This window comes from Hyperolius riggenbachi, chromosome 2, assembly GCF_040937935.1.
Source record: "Hyperolius riggenbachi isolate aHypRig1 chromosome 2, aHypRig1.pri, whole genome shotgun sequence".
Taxonomy (NCBI): domain Eukaryota; kingdom Metazoa; phylum Chordata; class Amphibia; order Anura; family Hyperoliidae; genus Hyperolius; species Hyperolius riggenbachi.
Genome location: NC_090647.1, coordinates 548,370,520 through 548,389,016, shown reverse-complemented (window position 1 = coordinate 548,389,016; position 18,497 = coordinate 548,370,520). Strand labels below are relative to the sequence as shown.

Sequence of the window (18,497 nt, the reverse complement as noted above, 5' to 3'; positions counted from 1 at the left end):
TCACATTAATCTGCCCCTCTCCTCAACACTAACCTCCCTTCTTCTCTGCCCAACACTAATCTTCTAATTAACACTAACCTCTCCCCACCTATGCCTAACACTAACCTCTCCTCTTCTTACATTAACGTACCCCTCTCCTCTGCCTAACGCTAACCTCCCCCTCTCCACTGCATAACACTAACTTCCGCCTCTGCTCAACACTAGCCTTCCCTTTCCTCAACACTAACCTCCCCTCTGCCTAACGCTAACTTCCCCCTCTCCCCTAACACTAACCTCCCCTCTCCTTTTGCTAACCTACCCCACTCCTCTGCCTAACAATAACCTCCCCCTCCCCTCTGCCTAACACTAACCTCCCCCTCCTCTGCCTCACACTAACCTCCCTCTCCTCTGCCTCACACTAAAATCCCTCTCCTCTCCTCTGCCTAACACAAAGCTCAGCCGAAGGTTTCCTTCACACGAGGAGCAGCAGATGGTGAATCCACCACCTGTCAGGCACTAGGGAAGGGCAGTGGGGAGGCACCCATTGAATGAGGCACAGCATTGCCACCAAGTGATAAGAAGGGCTTTTTCATTTTTGCTGAGGTGTAACTGCACAATACATCAGGCATGTGGTTACAAACTTCCATTCGACTGTATTGAACAGCCGGTGAAAGACACGTGTTGATTGGAGGCTGAACCCCAAGGTGAGTGTGCAGTCCAGCTGTCCATGCTAAACAAGTCCTTTCACTGGCATGTCCACTCAGATAACAACTCAGAAGTGGGAGCGTTTTGTGTAAAATCGTTTTCTGACGCTCAGAACAGGTTTCTCACTGTTATAATCTAATTTGTGAACGACAACTTCTGACACTCAAACCAAGCATAGGCCCTCTAACTGGTGCAGTCTGGGGAGCAACCAGATCTGGATTTGTTTCGGAGAGCATTTTACAATCTGCTTAGAGACTCTCCCCAGTGTGGACTCTCTGGTGCTTTAAGAGGTTTGACTTTACGGTAAATGATTTCCCACACTCGGAACAAGCATAGGGCCGCTCCCCGGTGTGGGTTCTCAGGTGTTTAATGAGGGCTGACTTTTCTCTGCATGATTTCCCACACTCAGAACACGTATAGGGCTTCACGCCAGTGTGCAGTTTCTGGTGACCAACAAAACCGGCCCTCGAGATGAATGATTTCCCACACTCAGAGCAAGTAAAAGGCTTCTGGTCTAGGTGTTTCAGCTGGTGTTTAACAAAGAAAGAGTTTAACGTGAATGATTTCCCACACTCGGAACATTTGTAGGGCCTGTCACTGGTGTGAGAACGCTGATGTGCATAAAGCAGTGATCGTGTTTTGAAAGATTTTCCACACTCAGAACAAGCATGGGGCTTCCCGATGGTGTGAAATAACTGATGGCCAGCAAGATCGTATTTTGTTTTATATGACTTCCCACACTCAGAACAATTATAAGGCCTCTCATTGGTATGAACGCTCCCATGTCTGAAAAGCGCTGACTTTGATTGGAAGGGTTTCCCGCACTCAGAACATGCATATGGACTCTCACCAGTGTGAAGTGCTTGGTGGCTAACAAGGCATGATTTTGATGCAAATGACTTCCCACATTCAGAACAAGCATATGGCTTTTTGTGAATTCTCTGGTGTTTGAGAAGATCTGACTTTGTAATACAGGATTTCCCACACTCAGGGCAAGAATAGGGCTTCTCACCAGTGTGCACTCTCTGGTGTACAACTAAAACTGACCTCGAGCCAAAGGTTTTCCCGCATTCCGAGCAAGGATAACGGTTCTGACCTGTGTGTGTTAGCTGGTGTCTAACAAAGGACCCGTTTGACGTAAATGATTTCCCACACTCAGGGCAAGCATAGGGCTTCTCACCAGTGTGCACTCTTTGGTGTACAACTAAAACTGACCTCGAGCCAAATGTTTTGTCACACTCTGAGCAAGGATAAGGGTTCTGATCTGAGTGTGTTAGCTGGTGTCTAACAAAAGACCCGTTTGACGCAAATGATTTCCCACACACCGGACAAACGTAAGACCTCTCACCGGTGTGAAGCCTCTGGTGAAGAACAAAGCGTGATTTCCATCTGAATGTTTTCCCACACTCAGTACAAACAAAGGGCTTCTTTTCAAAGTGAACTATCTTGTGCCTAGCAAGTACTTGATCTGTTCTGAATGATTTCCCACACTCAGAACAGGCATAGGGCTTTTCACCACCATGACTTCTCTGATGTCTAGCAAGCAGCGATCGTGTTGTGAAAGCTTTTCCACACTCAGGACAAGCATGGGGCCTCTCCATGGTGTGAACTAACTGATGGCCAACAAGATGGCCCTTTTGTTTGTATGATTTCCCACACTCAGAACACACATAAGGCCTCTTACTGGTATGAACTATCTGGTGTTGGACAAGTGCTGACTTGGTTTGGAAGGGCTTCCCGCACTCTGAACATTCGTGGGGCCTCTCGCCAGTGTGGAAAGTCTGGTGGATAACAAGGCATGATTCTGATACAAATGACTTCCCACATTCAGAACAAGCATATGGCCTTTCGTGAATTCTCTGATGTTTAAGAAGATCTGACTGTAATCTAAACGATTTCCCACACCCAGAGCAAGCAAAAGGCTTCTCGGTGTGAACTTTCTGGTGATGAGCATCAAAAGCTGATTTACATCTGAAACATTTCCCACACTCTGAGCACAACCACGGCCGCTTCGGTGTCTTCTGGTTCACAGTAAGAGATGCTTCAGAGTTACATTTGCTGTGTTCCGGCCATAAATGGATATTACTGTCTCTAAGCGATGGATCAGAAGAAGACTCCTCCAGATTAGATGGACCTGTTGCTGTGTTCACTTGGTGACATGCCGGATGGATATCTGAGGTGGCAGCCTGTGATTTCTCGTAAGACTTCACACCTTTAGAGAGAGCCGTTCCTCTATATGCCCCGTGATCTCGGTGATGGGCGTTTCCTGGAACAGGAGAACAGTGTGTGATGCATCAGGCAATACTGAGAAATGGAGATGGAACATTCATTTATCGTACAATATCTCCACCTCAATTGTTAGGTTGGATCTCTGATGCACCAAAACAAGGTTTCTCTGGCATAAACTAGTGACCCAAATTTTACAAATGCATGTAGCATCCAATTTCTTTCTAGGCTATCACTATAACCAGTTCCTGGTTTTAGTATAGTATTTCCATGCCCCTTGAAACTCCATCTTAGCCTCAGGGGCATAGATATGCTTACTCCGCCGCGATCGCCCACCAAATAAAATATTGTCACCAAACGTTGTACTAGGGATATAATTTAAATGTTGCAATAAACGGGACAAATGGGCAAATAAAATGTGTGGGTTTTATCCACAGTAGCACATTTTATTTTAAAATTAAAATTACTGAAGACTGAGAAATAATGGATTTTTTCCCATTTTTTTCTTATTATTCCTGTTATAATGCATATGGACTAGGGAGACTAGAGCAATTGTATGTAAAAATGTAGTACCATGTATTGACCATTAGATGCAGTGTCAGGAGAGATAGCAGAGGAGCTCCGCTAGCTACTACTCTTTTTACAAGGCCAAGCAAAGCTATTGCCGGTCACTTGGCTGCACAGCATTTCAGTAGAGTTTGGCAAAGGAACAAGTCAAAGTGTCACCGGTGCTGATGTTCTGGATTTTCTCATAAGGGTTAAGTTGTGCACGACATCTAAGAGGTTAAATGTATTTTTTTTTGATGATGCTTAAAAATATATCCTGGGAGAAAACTTAACAGGCAATGGGCCATACTGTGAACAAGACCTTACGCTTACTGGTGTACTAAAACAGTTTTACAAATGCTCCTGTTTTGATAGTTGTTCCTTTAAGAAAGCTACATTTTTAAAAGAGACTCTGCCATAACTCACACACTTTATATTTGATGCACCCAAAAGATTCATAATAACAAATGGTACCAGACAGGGGAGTCCCCTCTCCCCATGCCGATTAAGATGTCTGTAATTGTATGTGCATAATATTACTATACTCCTCATTGTTACCATTATTGTTGGCTTGTATTCTGACGGTTGTTAATTAAAAAAAAAAAATTTGATGCACCCGTTCCAGTGGAAAAAAGTGTGATCCATAGATCTCTCTAGAAAGTATGGAAGTGGCAGAGGGGGTTCCCAGCTGGAGATCAGCGTTTACTCTTCAGCTCCTCCCTCTGCTCCTAAAATATTAACTCTTTCTTGTCTGCACTGCAGCTCAGCAGACTCTTATCATTATGACACTGAAAAATAGCTGCAGTCCTGGCCACAGAGAGTTAATTTCTTAGCAGAGGAAGGAGGTGGGAGAGATGAAGTGATCTGTGCTTCCAGGGAGAGACTGGCTCCTGCCTACCTCCAAGTTCAAAAGTGGGAGGTGAGGGAAAGGAGGAGGAGTCTGGACAGTTTTTTCTTCAGGAAATTCAGCAACAGGATGCAGCCAGCCAGGCATTTTAAATATATTTACTGCAAAAGTACATAAGATCCCTACACAAATCAATGTACATTGCTAAAAATGCAAATTTACTATAATTTGCATATACAAAAAGAATATTGAAGGATCAACTAAGGCTTCCACGTTATTCATTTTTTTTAACTATTTGATCTGCAGCCAGCTGAGAATATCCAAAACTGACAGCAAGCTCAGACTGCACGTCTTTGCAAATGTGTTTGGAGTACTGTTTCCACAAGGCTGTCTAGAGACTCCTACCAGCTGCATATAGCGGCACAGGGTAGGAGCCTTTGTAACATTTTTAACACCTGCAATCTCTTAAAGCAAACCTGAACTCAATCAAAACATACCTGGTACCCATACCTGGTGTTTCTTAAAGAACCACAATTACGGAAAATTGTAAACATTTAACATACATACATATTAACTGTACATTTCCTCCTGAGTAAAATGTGCTATAAATTACTTTTTTCCTTTGTTGGTCTCACTTACAGTAGGTTGTACAAACCTGACAGATTTTGGACTAGTCCATCTCCTCGTGGAGGATTTTCAGTATTTCCTTTGTTCTTTACAAAAGCACTCCTAGAAAAGACCTATCCAAAGATGCCACCATTCAGCAAGTGCTTTTGGAAATAAAGGAAACCCAGAGAATCCCCACCATGAGGAGATGGACTATTCTAAAAACCTGTCAGATCTGTCATATTTTCACTGCCTACTGTGACAGTGATATAGGTTAAAAAAAAGTAATTTGTAGTGCATTTTACTGTGGGAGAAATCTACAGTTTATATTTTACAAGTTTTCATGATAGTTCTCCTCTAAGTGTCCCCATATACGGTTTGGCCCATCAGCTTCTCCAGCCTACCCTCTGTGTGACCCTCTGTGTGGTGGCAATCAGAGTGTTGGACTTAGTCCAGCACTTTAACTACTAAACGACCACATCACGCCAATTGGCGTGCAGTCCTGTGGGCGTCTTTTGCTGGGGATCCCCGCTTGAATGACAGAGCTCTGCTCCGCCATCAGTCTCCCGGCGGTGAGCACCGCTAGGGACTGTTAGATGGCGAAACTGCCGTCTATTTACACCATACAGCACTGCGATATATGGCCGATGCAATCTACGATTGCGTCCAAACGGAACCTCCCACCTGAATGCTAATTTATGCAATTCCTGCTAGATTTGGTACAGCATGCAAAGGGTGTATAATAGTACACCTGATTGGCTGACTAGCATCTGCTGACCAGATAAAGGCAGGAAATTGCTCTAGCTGGGAGTTAGCAATTGTGTTTGTTGCAGTTAGCATTCAGTTCAGAGGCAGTGAGGGTGAATTCCCTGGAGGTGAGAGGTCCAGGGCTCGCCTGCACTTCCCTCTAGGTGTCGCATGGTGGTTTGGGGGCCCCAGTGAGTGAGAGAGACCTGGGGCCCCTGGGCTGTCATGTGAACCAGTGTTTGTGATTTTAAATTCCTTTTTTGCAGCTTCCAGGATGCGGTTGACAGGTGCGTGGTTAGGGAGGGGACCATGTGGAAGATGTGCCTACACGGGGCGTCCCTGTAACCGATGCAATCTATGATTGCGTCCAACCAAAGCCTCCCACCTGAATGCCAATTTATGCAATTCCAGAGAGATTTGGTACAGCAGGCAAAGGGTGTATAATAGTGCACCGGATTGGCTGACTGGCGTCTGCTGACCAGATAAATTGCTCTAGCTGGGAGTTAGCAATTTCGTTTGTTGCAGTCAGCACTGTACTGGGGATCAGCCGTGTGACATGGCTGTCGTAGAAGCGATCCGCTGTCATAGGAAAGCCTATGACAGCCGATCGCGCTGATAGGCTGGCAGGGGGAGGGAGGGGAGGGATTTAAAGAAAAAAAATAGGCATATTTATTTAAAAATAAAATAAAAAATAATTATATATATATATATATATATATATATATATATATATATATATATATATATATATAAATAAACAAACATCAAGGGAGCGATCACAGCCCACCAACAGAAATCTCTGTTGGTGGGCAGAAAAGGGGGGGGGGGGAAATCACTTGTGTGCTGAGTTGTACAGCCCTGCGGCGAGGCCTTAAAGCTGCAGTGGCCTTAATTGTAAAAAATAGCCTGGTTACTAGGGGGGTGTAAGCCTACAGTCCTCAAGTAGTTAATCTAAAGTTGCTGATGCCATGCTGGATCTTACCGGCCCTAGCAACAGTCATGTTTTTCTGTGTCGGACTACTGTATGTTCCACATTAGCATTTTCCAGTATAGGCCCAATGTCAGCAGGGGCAGTTCTTCCATGAAGCAACATGATTCATGTGCTTTAGGGCAGCAACAATTAGAGGGTGGCATGAGTCGGCTCCCCTCCCCAAATGTCCCCCTCCTCGCACTCCCCGTCTCCCCCTCCCTAGATGCACGGTGCCACTTCACTCACCTGCTCTCAACGTTCAAGTGATGGGATCTCCATCTGCCCATCCAGCACCCTGTATCCATGGCTACAGCAGTGCCTCATGTGACCTGTTACATTCTGCCAGGTTGCAAGAGGCACCGCTGTAGTCAGAAAGGAAGCAGGACTTCACGTGTGGCTGGTGATCCCATTGCTAATCTGCTGAGAGCGGGTGAGTGATGCGGCGCCAGTGCAGCACATACCCGGTATCCTGGGGATCAGATGCTGCGGGCTAGCAGGGAGGAGATGCTATGGGAAGAGGTGCAGCACATACCCGGCATCCCGGGGATCAGATGCTGCGGGCCAGCAGGGAGGAGATGCTATGGGAGGAGGTGCAGCACATACCCGGCATCCTGGGGATCAGATGCTGCGGGCCAGCAGGGAGAAGATGCTATGGGAGGAGGTGCAGCATATACCCGGCATCCTGGGGATCAGATGCTGCGGGCCAGCAAGGAGGAGATGCTATGGGAGGAGGTGCAGCACATACCTGGCATCCTGGGGATCAGATACTGCAGGCCAGAAGGGAGGAGATGCAGCACATACCCAGCATCCTGGGGATCAGATGCTGCGGGCCAGCAGGGAGGAGATGCTATGGGAGGAGGTGCAGCACATACCCAGCATCCTGGGAATCAGATGCTGCGGGCCAGCAGGGAGGAGATGCTATGGGAGGAGGTGCAGCACATACCTGGCATCCTGGGGATCAGAAGCTGCGGGCCAGCAGGGAGGAGATGCTATGGGAGGAGGTGCAGCACACACCCGGCATCCTGGGCATCAGATGCTGCGGACCAGCAGGTAGGAGATGCTATGGGAGGAGGTGCAGCACATACCTGGCATCCTGGGAATCAGATGCTGCGGGCCAGCAGGGAGGAGATGCTATGGGAGGAGGTGCAGCATATACCCGGCATCCTGGGGATCAGATACTGCAGGCCAGAAGGGAGGAGATGCAGCACAAATACAGCGTCCTGGGGATCAGATGCTGCTGGCCAGCAGGTAGGAGATGCTATGGGAGGAGGTGCAGCACATACCCGGCATCCTGGGGATCAGATGCTGCGGGCCAGCAGGGAGAAGATGCTATGGGAGGAGGTGCAGCACATACCCGGCATCCTGGGGATCAGATGCTGCAGGCCAGCAGGGAGGAGATGCTATGGGAGGAGGTGCAGCACATACCCGGCATCCTGGGGATCAGATGCTGCGGGCCAGCAGGGAGGAGATGCTATGGGAGGAGGTGCAGCACATACCCGGCATCCTGGGGATCAGATGCTGCGGGCCAGCAGGGAGGAGATGCTATGGGAGGAGGTGCAGCACATACCTGGCATCCTGGGGATCAGATGCTGCGGGCCAGCAGGGAGGAGATGCTATGGGAGGAGGTGCAGCACATACCCGGCATCCTGGGGATCAGATGCTGCGGGCCAGCAGGGAGGAGATGCTATGGGAGGAGGTGCAGCACATACCTGGCATCCTGGGGCTCTCAGCTGAAGTGCTTGCAGTCTGTAACAATCCCACCAACCCAGAAGTGGCCGGATAGTGTACTGGTTAAGGGCTCTGCCTTTGACATGGGAGACCGGGGTTTGAATCCTGGCTGGGGTCAGTACCTATTCGGTAAGGCGTTCAAGGCAAGACTCCATAACACTGCAGGGTGGCCTCTTGAGCGCGTCCCAGTGGCTGCAGCTCTTGAGCACTTTGAGTCCGACAGGTAAAAAGCTGTTGGACTCTAAGAGCTAATCTGAACGAATGTTCAGATTATTAATCCTTCAGTTCTCCTCCCGAGTTTAGAGGACCACAGATGAGAGATTTGGTTGGTCAGATTCGTGTTTTAAGAATATCTCTTTATTGTTGTTCATACAGATCGTTCACTTAAAATAGCAACTCCAGAAGCATTTACAAATCAGGAAATACAGCATATGAGCAGCCTAAATAACAGATGAAGGACAAAATATACACACTACAAATACAAATAGCTGAGCAGCCAATCAGCAGACAGCCCTCCCTCTCCAGCCCCTCAAACAAGAAGAGCAAAGAGTTCAAATAAGGGTAATCCGGGATTAGTGTAAATATTGGCACAGTTCCTTCTCTGGGAAAAGGTTTCTATAGCCCAAGAAGAACAAGGCAGATATAACAGTCGGTATACAATAACTGCCAATCACCTGCCAGTATGACTTAGGGCCCGTTTCCACTAGCCACCGCGCGCGGCTGAGAGATGCACGGTGGCACTTCCTGCTCTGCGGGAAAGCAGACGGATCCCATGAGCTGTGCCATGCACGGCTATGGGATTCGCAGCCTCCCGCGCGAAAACTATGGTCAGTGGCGGTGCCATAGTTTCCTATGGGAGAGTTTCCCGGTTTCCGCGCTAGTGGAAACGGGCCCTTAAAGAGGAACTCCAGTGAAAATAATGTAATTTAAAAAAAGTGGTTAATTTTAACAATAACTATTATTAAATGATTTATTCAGTGTTTGTCCATTGTAAAATCTTTCCTCTCCCTGATTTACATTCAGACATGTATCACATGGTGACATTTTTACTGCTGGCAGGTGATGTCACTGGAAGTAGCTGCTACTTGCTTTTTTGGCAGTTGGAAACAGCTGTTATTTCCCACAATGCAACAAGGCTCCCACAGTGTGATGTCAGAACCTCAGAGCTGTGAGGAGCTGGCATCACACTGTGGGAGGGGTTTTACCACAATATCAGCCATACAGAGCCCACTGATGATCCGTTTGTGAAAAGGTAAATATTTCTCATGGGAAAGGGGGTATCAGCTACTGATTGGGATGAAGTTCAATTCTTGGTTACAGTTTCTCTTTAAGAGTGGACAAACGTAAGTACATGTACCACAGTGGCATAGTGGTTAGCGCTCTTGCATTGCATTGCTGGGTCCCAGGTTCGAGGACGAGCCAGGGCACTATATGCACAGAGTTTGTATTGTCTCCCTGTGTCCATGTGAGTTTCCTCCAGGCACTCCGGTTTCCTCCCACATCCTAAAAACATTCAGATATGTTAAATGTCTTCCCCCTCAATTGATCCCTAGACTATAATGGACACATGACTATGGTAGGGATTAGATTGTGAGCTCCTCTGAGGGACAGTCAGTGACATGACTTTATGTACTCTGTAAAGTGCTGTGGAAAATGTTGGCTCTATACAAAATAATAAATATATTAGTACCTATTCTACTTAAGCTCCTGAGCGTTACGCTGCACAGGAGGTTTTGCTAGCCTGCGAGTCCCCCAGTCTAAATCTAACAGCTTTAGTGGCTTCATTGTAAGTTAGCTATCACTAAGCTAGCTTGTTTAGGTCGCCGGCACCCCTAGATGACCCCCTGATCCCCCCGATCCAACCGTTCTATACATTATCCAGCCATCGGCGCAGCCTCACCGCACAGCACCGGTCTTCTCTATGGGGAGGATCGTACATGACGTCATGAGCACCAGGAGAAAAGCGCAATATAAATGTTCTGTGTTTGTTAAAGAAAAACATTTCTTTGTTACAACTAATGCACATCCTGCAACATGTGCAGCGTTTACTTCCTGCTTTCATGGAAGCAGACATAGGGTTAACATCCTGTGTTTACAAATTAGCTTCTCTGCCGAGGCAGCCAGCTGACAGATCAAATTACACTTGCGATTAGTCCCAGATGAGGGGGAATTTGACAAGCTTATCTTTCTAAATACATACAGGAAGCATTTCTCTAGTATATGTGTTAGGAAAAAAGCGCTATGACGTATAGACTGCCACTGTAGAGGTGTGGGGGCTGATCCCAAGCCCCAGGATGTAAAGAATTGGACACAGTGTTACCTCAGCGCGGTCTGCAATGAACTCTGCTGGGTGCTAACACTCCAGCGTGTGTACAAAACAATGTAATGTTTCCAATAAGGAGATGCTCAATGGTGGTATCCGGCTAGCAAGCAGACGTCTTAGGTAATGGATTAATACAGTACCTGCTCCCGGCGTCTACTGCAACTCTGCCACACACAATGCAAAGCAAACCCCTTTGTTCTTCCAGTAATCCCGACATCCAGAGCGAGCAGCGCTCAGCCCAAACGGAGATGCTGCCTCTACTTCGCACTCCCAGGTCAGGTGATCAAGGACTTCCTGCCGGCACTTCCTATTGCGTTCCACAGGTGGTTACTGCTCTCCTTCCGATCAGCAAAGATGTCAGCCGTACTTCCTGTCAGGGAGAGAGCGACACACAATAGTGTACACTGTGGTATAAGAAAGCCAGCGCCGGGGGAAACCACTTACTGGATAAAAACTTGGTTCAAATAATGTAGCCTCACTTCCCGACTCGAGTTTCGGCCATTATTGCCTTCGCCAGGGAGTGCGAAGTAATAATAATAATAATAATAATGGCAGTATTTGTATAGCGCCTTTCTCCTGTCGGACTCAAAGCGCTTGCGAGGCAGCCACTAGAGCGCACTCAGTAGGCAGTAGCAGTGTTAGGGAGTCTCGCCCAATGAACTCCTTACTGAATTACTGGCTTACTGAACAGGCAGAGCCGAGATTCGAACCCAGGTCTCCCATGTCAGAGGCAGAGCCCTTAACCAGTACACCATCCAGCCACAAGTAGAGGCAGCATCTCCGTTTGGGCTGAGCGCTGCTCGCTCTGGATGTCGGGATTACTGGAAGAACAAAGGGGTTTGCTTTGCATTGTGTGTGGCAGAGTTGCAGTAGACGCCGGGAGCGCTAGCTAAGACGTCTGCTTGCTATCCGGATACCACCATTGAGCATCTCCTTATTGGAAACATTACATTGTTTTGTACACACGCTGGAGTGTTAGCACCCAGCAGAGTTCATTGCAGACCGCGCTGAGGTAAAACTGTGTCCAAAGCATTTCTCTAAGTTTTCCTTCTGTCCTGTGCAATAGTTCAGCTCCACTTTAATGAGAAAATGTGCATGGTGTGCAACGTTATACTGAAGGTTGTATGTTTATTTCCCCCGCACGTGAAATCCGCTTGTAGATGTTAATGAACCACTTCAGGTGCAAATTCACAAGGTGGGAAAACACATCCAAAGCTTTCAAGTGCAATCCCTGCCAAACTAAGAGTATGTTTTCTTTTTAAAGAGAACCTGAAGGGGGAAAAAAGTGCCCAATATGGGTACTTATGGCAGGAAAAGAAGCCTCTGAATCAGCCTTCCTCAACCTTTGTACCTTGGAGGAAGCCTACAAATAGCTTTTAGATCTCAAGGAACCCTGCATATCATTTTTTGAGCTTAACCTTTTGCGGACCACGGACGTTGAATCAACATCCAGCAGGTGGTGCTACCGTTCTGACCGGACATTGATTCAACGTCCGCGGTAACAAACCGTCCCGACACGATCGTGTGCACCAGAGAGGGGAGATTAAGCTGTCATATGACAGCTGGCATCTCCCCCGAGTGATCAGCAGCTATCGCGTATGGCTGCTGATCACATGATCACCACGATTGCCGTCGAATCGTAGTGATCACTTTGACAGCTGTGGTGGTAGGGGAGAAAAGAAGAGTATCCATTCACCTCCGTGCCGTTGCAGCAACGATTGGCGCCCCCCTCTGCTCTGGCCGGCATCTCACCTCTGTCTGACGTCAGCGCCGGGTCCCGGCTTGATGACGTCATCAAGCCGCAACCCGACCTGAGCATCATTTGGAGCGGAGATGCCGGCTAGAGAAGAGGTGGCTACTGCAGCTCACCGCTGGAGCCTGGAAGGTGAGCGATGGCTGCCAGCTACAGGGGGGACACCATGCCCAGCCAGTCACAGACGGGATCCGGCCGCCCGACCCCCCCAAACGCGCCCCCACTCCATGCAAATTGCTCTGGTCCTTAAGGGGAGTTAGGCGGCCGGTCCTGAAGTGGTTAAAGAACTCCTGCAGGAGGCAACTGTCACTACCTCCTATTACATTGTCAGTCATTATACTGCCTCTTTATCCTAGTGCTTTTTTATTAATATGCTCATTATTATTCTGTCCCCCCATTTTAATGCTTCTTTTTACACTACCCCCCAATTACAATGTGCTCGATTCTTCCCCCACGATGGGGGAAAATGCCCAGGAACCCTTGCAGAGTCCTTAAGGAACCCTGGTTGAGAAAGCCTACTCCGGATCCTTCCCTGTCCCCTCGCCGTTCCTGCACCGAGACCCCCACCAGCCATCGACAAGGGCTTGTCAAACAGAGCTACGTGGCTCATGCTTGAGCTCTAACAGAGCTTGGCCTTTTCTGCCAAGCCAGAGCAGCAGCTCCGTTGAACTACGCAGGCGCAAGCATTTTTGACATAAGGATTTATTTTAAGAATTAACCACACACAGAATATAAAACCCTTTCACAGGATTTGCAGCAAATCATTTTCTCAAACACAGAGCACTTTAATAGGCGTACATGCAAAAAACAGTGTAGGAAATTTGGGGCGCAGGGTGAACCCGATAAACCGTTCACCCTGCTCCTCCAAAAGTCCCAGCTGTGTTTGCTACCATTACCCCTCCAGGCCACCATGGACTCAAGGGAAGGACGAAATTCGTCTGCTAGCAGAATTGCACTGTTAAAAGTAATTTGGGCTCAGTCTTCTTCAACGCCCAAATTAAATTACTGTCTGAGAGCCGTTATAGCTGTAATTCACTTTACGCCCTATTACAGCACCCAAATTCCCATGCTATGATTGAGGACGTGTAACGTCCGAAACATGTCAGCATGTGGTGATGGATTTTAGCTTGCCATGTACGTGATTGAATAAAGCAAAGTTTGTTTCCACTGACCTGGTGCGGAATCCACTTTCTATTGCACTGGACTTGGGGTTCGAGCAGCCCGTTTTTCCTGCACTGTTGGTGGACGGAGCCGTGACCGGAGTTCCACCTACATCACAATCATGTTCTAACTGGTGTGAACATTTTGGACAATAACCAGATCTGGATTTGTTTTTGATGGTGTTCCACAATCAGAAGCGTAGGGACTCTCACTGCAGTGGACACTTTGGTGCTTTAAGAGGTTTGACTTTCCTCTATATGATTTCCCACACTCAGAACAAGAATAGGGCATCTCCCCGGTGTGAACTCTCTGATGTTTAACAAGGCTTGACCTCTCTCGGAATGATTTCCCACACTCAGAGCAAGCATAGGGCTTCTCACCAGTGTGCACTCTCTGGTGAACAATAAAGACGGACCTGAGGCTGAATGATTTCCCACACTCAGAGCAAGTAAAAGGCTTCTGGCCTGTGTGTTTAAGCTGGTGTTTAACAAAGCACGAGTTTGAAGTGAACGATTTCCCGCACTCCGGACACGCATAGGGCCTCTCGCCGGTGTGGACTCTCTGGTGGATGACAAGGCGTGACCTCGATCTGAATGATTTCTCACACTCAGAGCAAGCAAAGGGCTTCTTTTCAAAGTGAACTACCTTATGCATCGCAAGCACTCGATTTGTTCTGAATGTTTTCCCACACTCAGAACAAGCGTAGGGCCTCTCGCTACTATGACAGCTTTGGTGTCTAACAAGGTGTGATCGTGTTCTGAAAGATTTTCCACACTCAGAACAAGCATGGGGCCTCTCGATGGTGTGAACTAACTGATGGCCAACAAGATCAGCCTTTGTTTTGTATGATTTCCCACACTCAGAACAAATATAGGGCCTCTCATTGGTGTGAACTCTCCGGTGTCTTACAAGTGCTGACTTTGATCGGAAGGGTTTCCCACACTCGGAACAAGCATAGGGCCTCTCGCCAGTATGGAGCGCCTGGTGGATAACAAGGCGTGATTTTGATACAAATAACTTCCCACATTCTGAACAAGCAAACGGCTTTTCATGAACTCTCTGGTGTTTAAGAAGATCTGACTTTGATCTAAAGGTTTTCCCACACTCGGAACAAGCATAGGGCTTCTCACCACTATGCAGTGTCTGGTGAATTATAAGGTGCGATTTTGAGATGAAAGTTTTCCCACACTCGTTACAAAAACAAGTCTTTACATGAACTCTCTGGTGTCTAAGAAGATCTGATTGTAATATGAAAGATTTCTGACACACAGTACATGGAAAAGGCTTCTCACTGCTGTGAACGTTTTTGTGCCCAGCAAGCCCTGGCTTTGTCCTGAATGATTTCCCACACTCAGAGCAAACAAAAGGCCTCTCGGTGGTGTGAACTCTCTGGTGAGTAACAAGGGCTGATTTATATCTATAACATTTCCCACACTCTGAACACAACCACGGCCGCTTCTGCGTCTTTTGGTTCATAGTAAGAGATGCTTCAGATTCACACTTGCTGTATTCCGGCCAGGGAAATCTATCAATGTCTCTAAGTGATGGATCCCTGGAAGACTCCTCCAGACTAGACGGACCTGTTGCTGTGTCGGCTCGGAGACATGGCAGATGGATATCTGAGGTGGCAGCCTGCGATTTCTCATAAGACATCTCACCCTTAGAGGGAGCTGTTCCTCTATATGCCCCGTGATCTCGGTGATAGGCATGTCCTGGAATGGGAAAACATTGTGTGATGCCACTGTCTTCTGGAGTGACATCAGTAGAGATGGGTCAATGAAATACTAACTGTTCTTTCTTGTATACAAACTGTATGGAGCTTGGAATTGGCCCGATGGAATTCAGCAGTAAATGCATTTTATTGTACAATTCCAATCTGCATAAAGGTGGCCACACACCATACAATTTTTTTATATTTTTTCTCAATTCAAGGATTAAACAATTTTTCTGATTGACTAACATTTAAGGAAAGCTGACCAATGTAAAACACATAAGTGTGCTCAATTTTTCCCCAATTACAAAAAACAAAAAAACAAAAAAAAAAAATTGCTTCAGTCTATACATTAATAAATTGTCAATCTACCCTACACCATTCAATTTTCATAAAAAATTGATCAGAAAAATCCACCACTCTTGATCGAAAATAAATTTGAAATCCAATCGGATTTCTCATTTGAAAAAAAAACAATTTTTTTTTTCCATTTTTGGGACAACCAATAATTTTTATCGAATTGCTGTAAAATTGGATCCGTTTATTGCATTGTGTGGGGCCGCCTTTATATTTCCTGACAATCCAGAACTAGCAGCTCACTGACCATCTCCAATCATCAGGACATGACCTGAGCTGCCTTATTAACCTTATGGGGACCAAGTACGTTGAATCAACGTCCAGCAGGTGGTGTTACCGTTCTGACTGGACGTTGATTCAACGTCCGCGCTAACGAACCGTCCCGCCGCGATCGTGCGCACCGGAGAGGGGAGATTACTTCATCCTACTACCAATTACTGAATCTGAGAGAGACTAAGAGCTTTGAGTCCTATGGGAGAAAAGCGCTATAGAAATGTTATTGTATTGTATTGTATTATAAGCTGTCATATGACAGCTGGCATTTCCCCTCAGTGATCAGCAGCCATCGAGTATGGCTGCTGATCACTACGATCGCCATCAGATCGTAGTGATCAATTTGACAGCTGCGGCGGCAGGGTGGAAAGAAGATGATCCACTCACCTCCCTGCCGTTCCAGCAACAATCGGCACCCCCCACCGCTCTTGCCGGCATTTCTGCTCCTTCTGACGTCAGCACCGGGTCCCGGCTTGATGACATCATCAAGCCACGACCCGGAACTGAGCGGCAGTAGGAGCTGAGATGCCGGCCGGAGCGGAGGGATCCACTGCGGCTCATCGCTGGAGCCTGCAAGGTGAGTGATTGCTGTTGACAAGGGGAGACACCTGGCCACACAGGGGAGAGACAGCCCAGCCAGACCCTGCAGGGATCCGGCTGTCTGACCCCCCAAGCACGCCCCCCCTTCTGCAAAAATGCCTGGTCCTGAAGGGGAGTTAGGCGGCCGGTCCCGAAAGGGTTAAGGTGTTGCTGACATTGTGTCCCTCTCCCCTCATCTCACCCTCCACTGGATGGTAAATATTGCTGTTAAACTTGCTACTATTTGAAGAGGATGGGAAGGAGGCACGAAACAAAAAAAAAATGGAGGAGGGGTGGTAACTTACCTCCTCCGAGGACTACAAGCATTTATTCAGGGAACCTTTTTAGACACAGATGACTGCATTTTGCAGGTCAAGCCTGCTCCAGCAACTCAAATAGCAGGGTCTGTAAAGCAAAGGCACTCTACTTAAAGTGAACTTCTGGACTAAAAATCTACTCAACAAACTAAAAAGGCTTGGTGTTTCTTTAACAGTTTCACAGCATCAGAACTTTGTTTTTCCTACCAAAGCATCATTTTTAGCTGCATTTTTAGCTAAGCTCCATCCATCAAAGAAAACTGCCTGGGCGGTTTTTCCCCTGATGCTGTGCAAAGCATGATGGGATTTCCTATGTTATGCACGTTGCCTAGCAGCTTGGAGGAGTGATTAGGACACAGGACAGTTGGAACTGTGTCTCATGCTCTCGGTCACCTCTTTTCAACCAAAAAGATGGCTGACCTCATGAAATCACAAGCATCTGCCTGTTCTTTTAAAACAGGGTGGGTAAGAGATTATATTACCTATCTATTTTAATTAACATAACTAATGTAACTTAATGACAGTATGTTTGTTTAGGCTGGAGTTCCTCTTTAAACCATATTCCAACAATGTAGAATGTTTCAATATGGTAAAGGGGCACAATAGTGAACATAGCTGATTTGAGTTAACAAAATAAATAATGTGCACAAGAGGTCCGAGTTCTAAAAAAAAGTAAAATGTCTGGTGAAACACATTTTACATGGGGGGGGGGGGGGGGGGGAATGCACCATTGGTCGTCCCAAAATAGGCCTGAACAATTTTAGTGAAAAAATTGAATTGATCGATTTCTGCCCAAAAATCGCGATTTCGATTCAATTCATGATTTCCTTCAAATCAAGCTGTGTTCCCCCTCTGTCCCCGTCTCTTTGTGCACCCACTGTGTCTTTGAGCCCCCTGTCCCCTTTGTCTCTCTCTACGCCCCCTCTGGGTCTCTCTCTGTGCCCTCTGTCACCCAAACGGTGGCAGTGCTGGACACACCTTCCAGCACGAGTCCAGCATTGCCCGTCTATCCACTTCGCCTCCTGCAGGCTCTAATGCACGGCATACTTCCTGTATATCATGTGACATACAGGAATCAGGAAGTATGCCGTGCACAGAGCCGGCAGATGGTGATAGCGGACGGACAGCGTTGGACTCGTGCGGAAGGTATGTCCAACACTGCTGATACTGCGGGCCACGCGCTCCGGGACTTGGGGGGGGGGGGGGGGGGAGTTTAAAACTGCTTCTTCCAACTTCCCCCATTCGGAAATGACGTCATCACGGGAATTGCCGCTTTGACGATTTCGAAATTGTGATCTTGGTAATCGCGATTTCGGTTTAAATTCAATTTATCATACAGGCCTATCCCAAAATCAAACATCGTTACTGCCGCAAATCCCTCCGCCCTGTTTAGAGCAGCACCAATCCATCCTGTCTAAACTTTCAGTTCAATTGATCCAAATTATGAAAGGCAGCCATGTTCCAGCATCGAGTAATGCGTGGGCCCCTTTAGGCACATTGGGGATGCAGTTGGAGCTCTGATGCACTGAAACAAGGTTTCTCTGTCATAAAATAGCGACCAAAATTTTACATCTGCATTTAGCATCCGACCTTTTCTGTTCTACTCCTTTTATGCAAAACTCATTCTAACTAAGTGCTTACAAGATCTCAATGCTCAGTAAACACCCAG

General features: G+C 47.1%; 1 protein-coding gene across 4 annotated transcripts in view; it reads right to left on the bottom strand.

Moving 5' to 3' along the window:
- Nucleotides 1-359: 359 nt before the first annotated feature.
- The window catches only part of LOC137547340 (zinc finger protein 11-like), a 31,628-nt gene continuing 13,490 nt past the window's right edge, over nucleotides 360-18,497 (bottom strand). For 2 of the 4 annotated variants that reach the window (XM_068270834.1, XM_068270835.1), the window contains exon 5: nucleotides 360-2,950. In XM_068270834.1, the coding sequence (XP_068126935.1) occupies nucleotides 933-2,950 (2,018 nt within the window). In that variant the 3' untranslated portion in view covers nucleotides 360-932. Of the gene's footprint in view, nucleotides 2,951-11,683; nucleotides 15,340-18,497 lie in introns of those variants that run through there. The other 2 variants (XM_068270836.1, XM_068270837.1) reach the window with 2 other exon arrangements.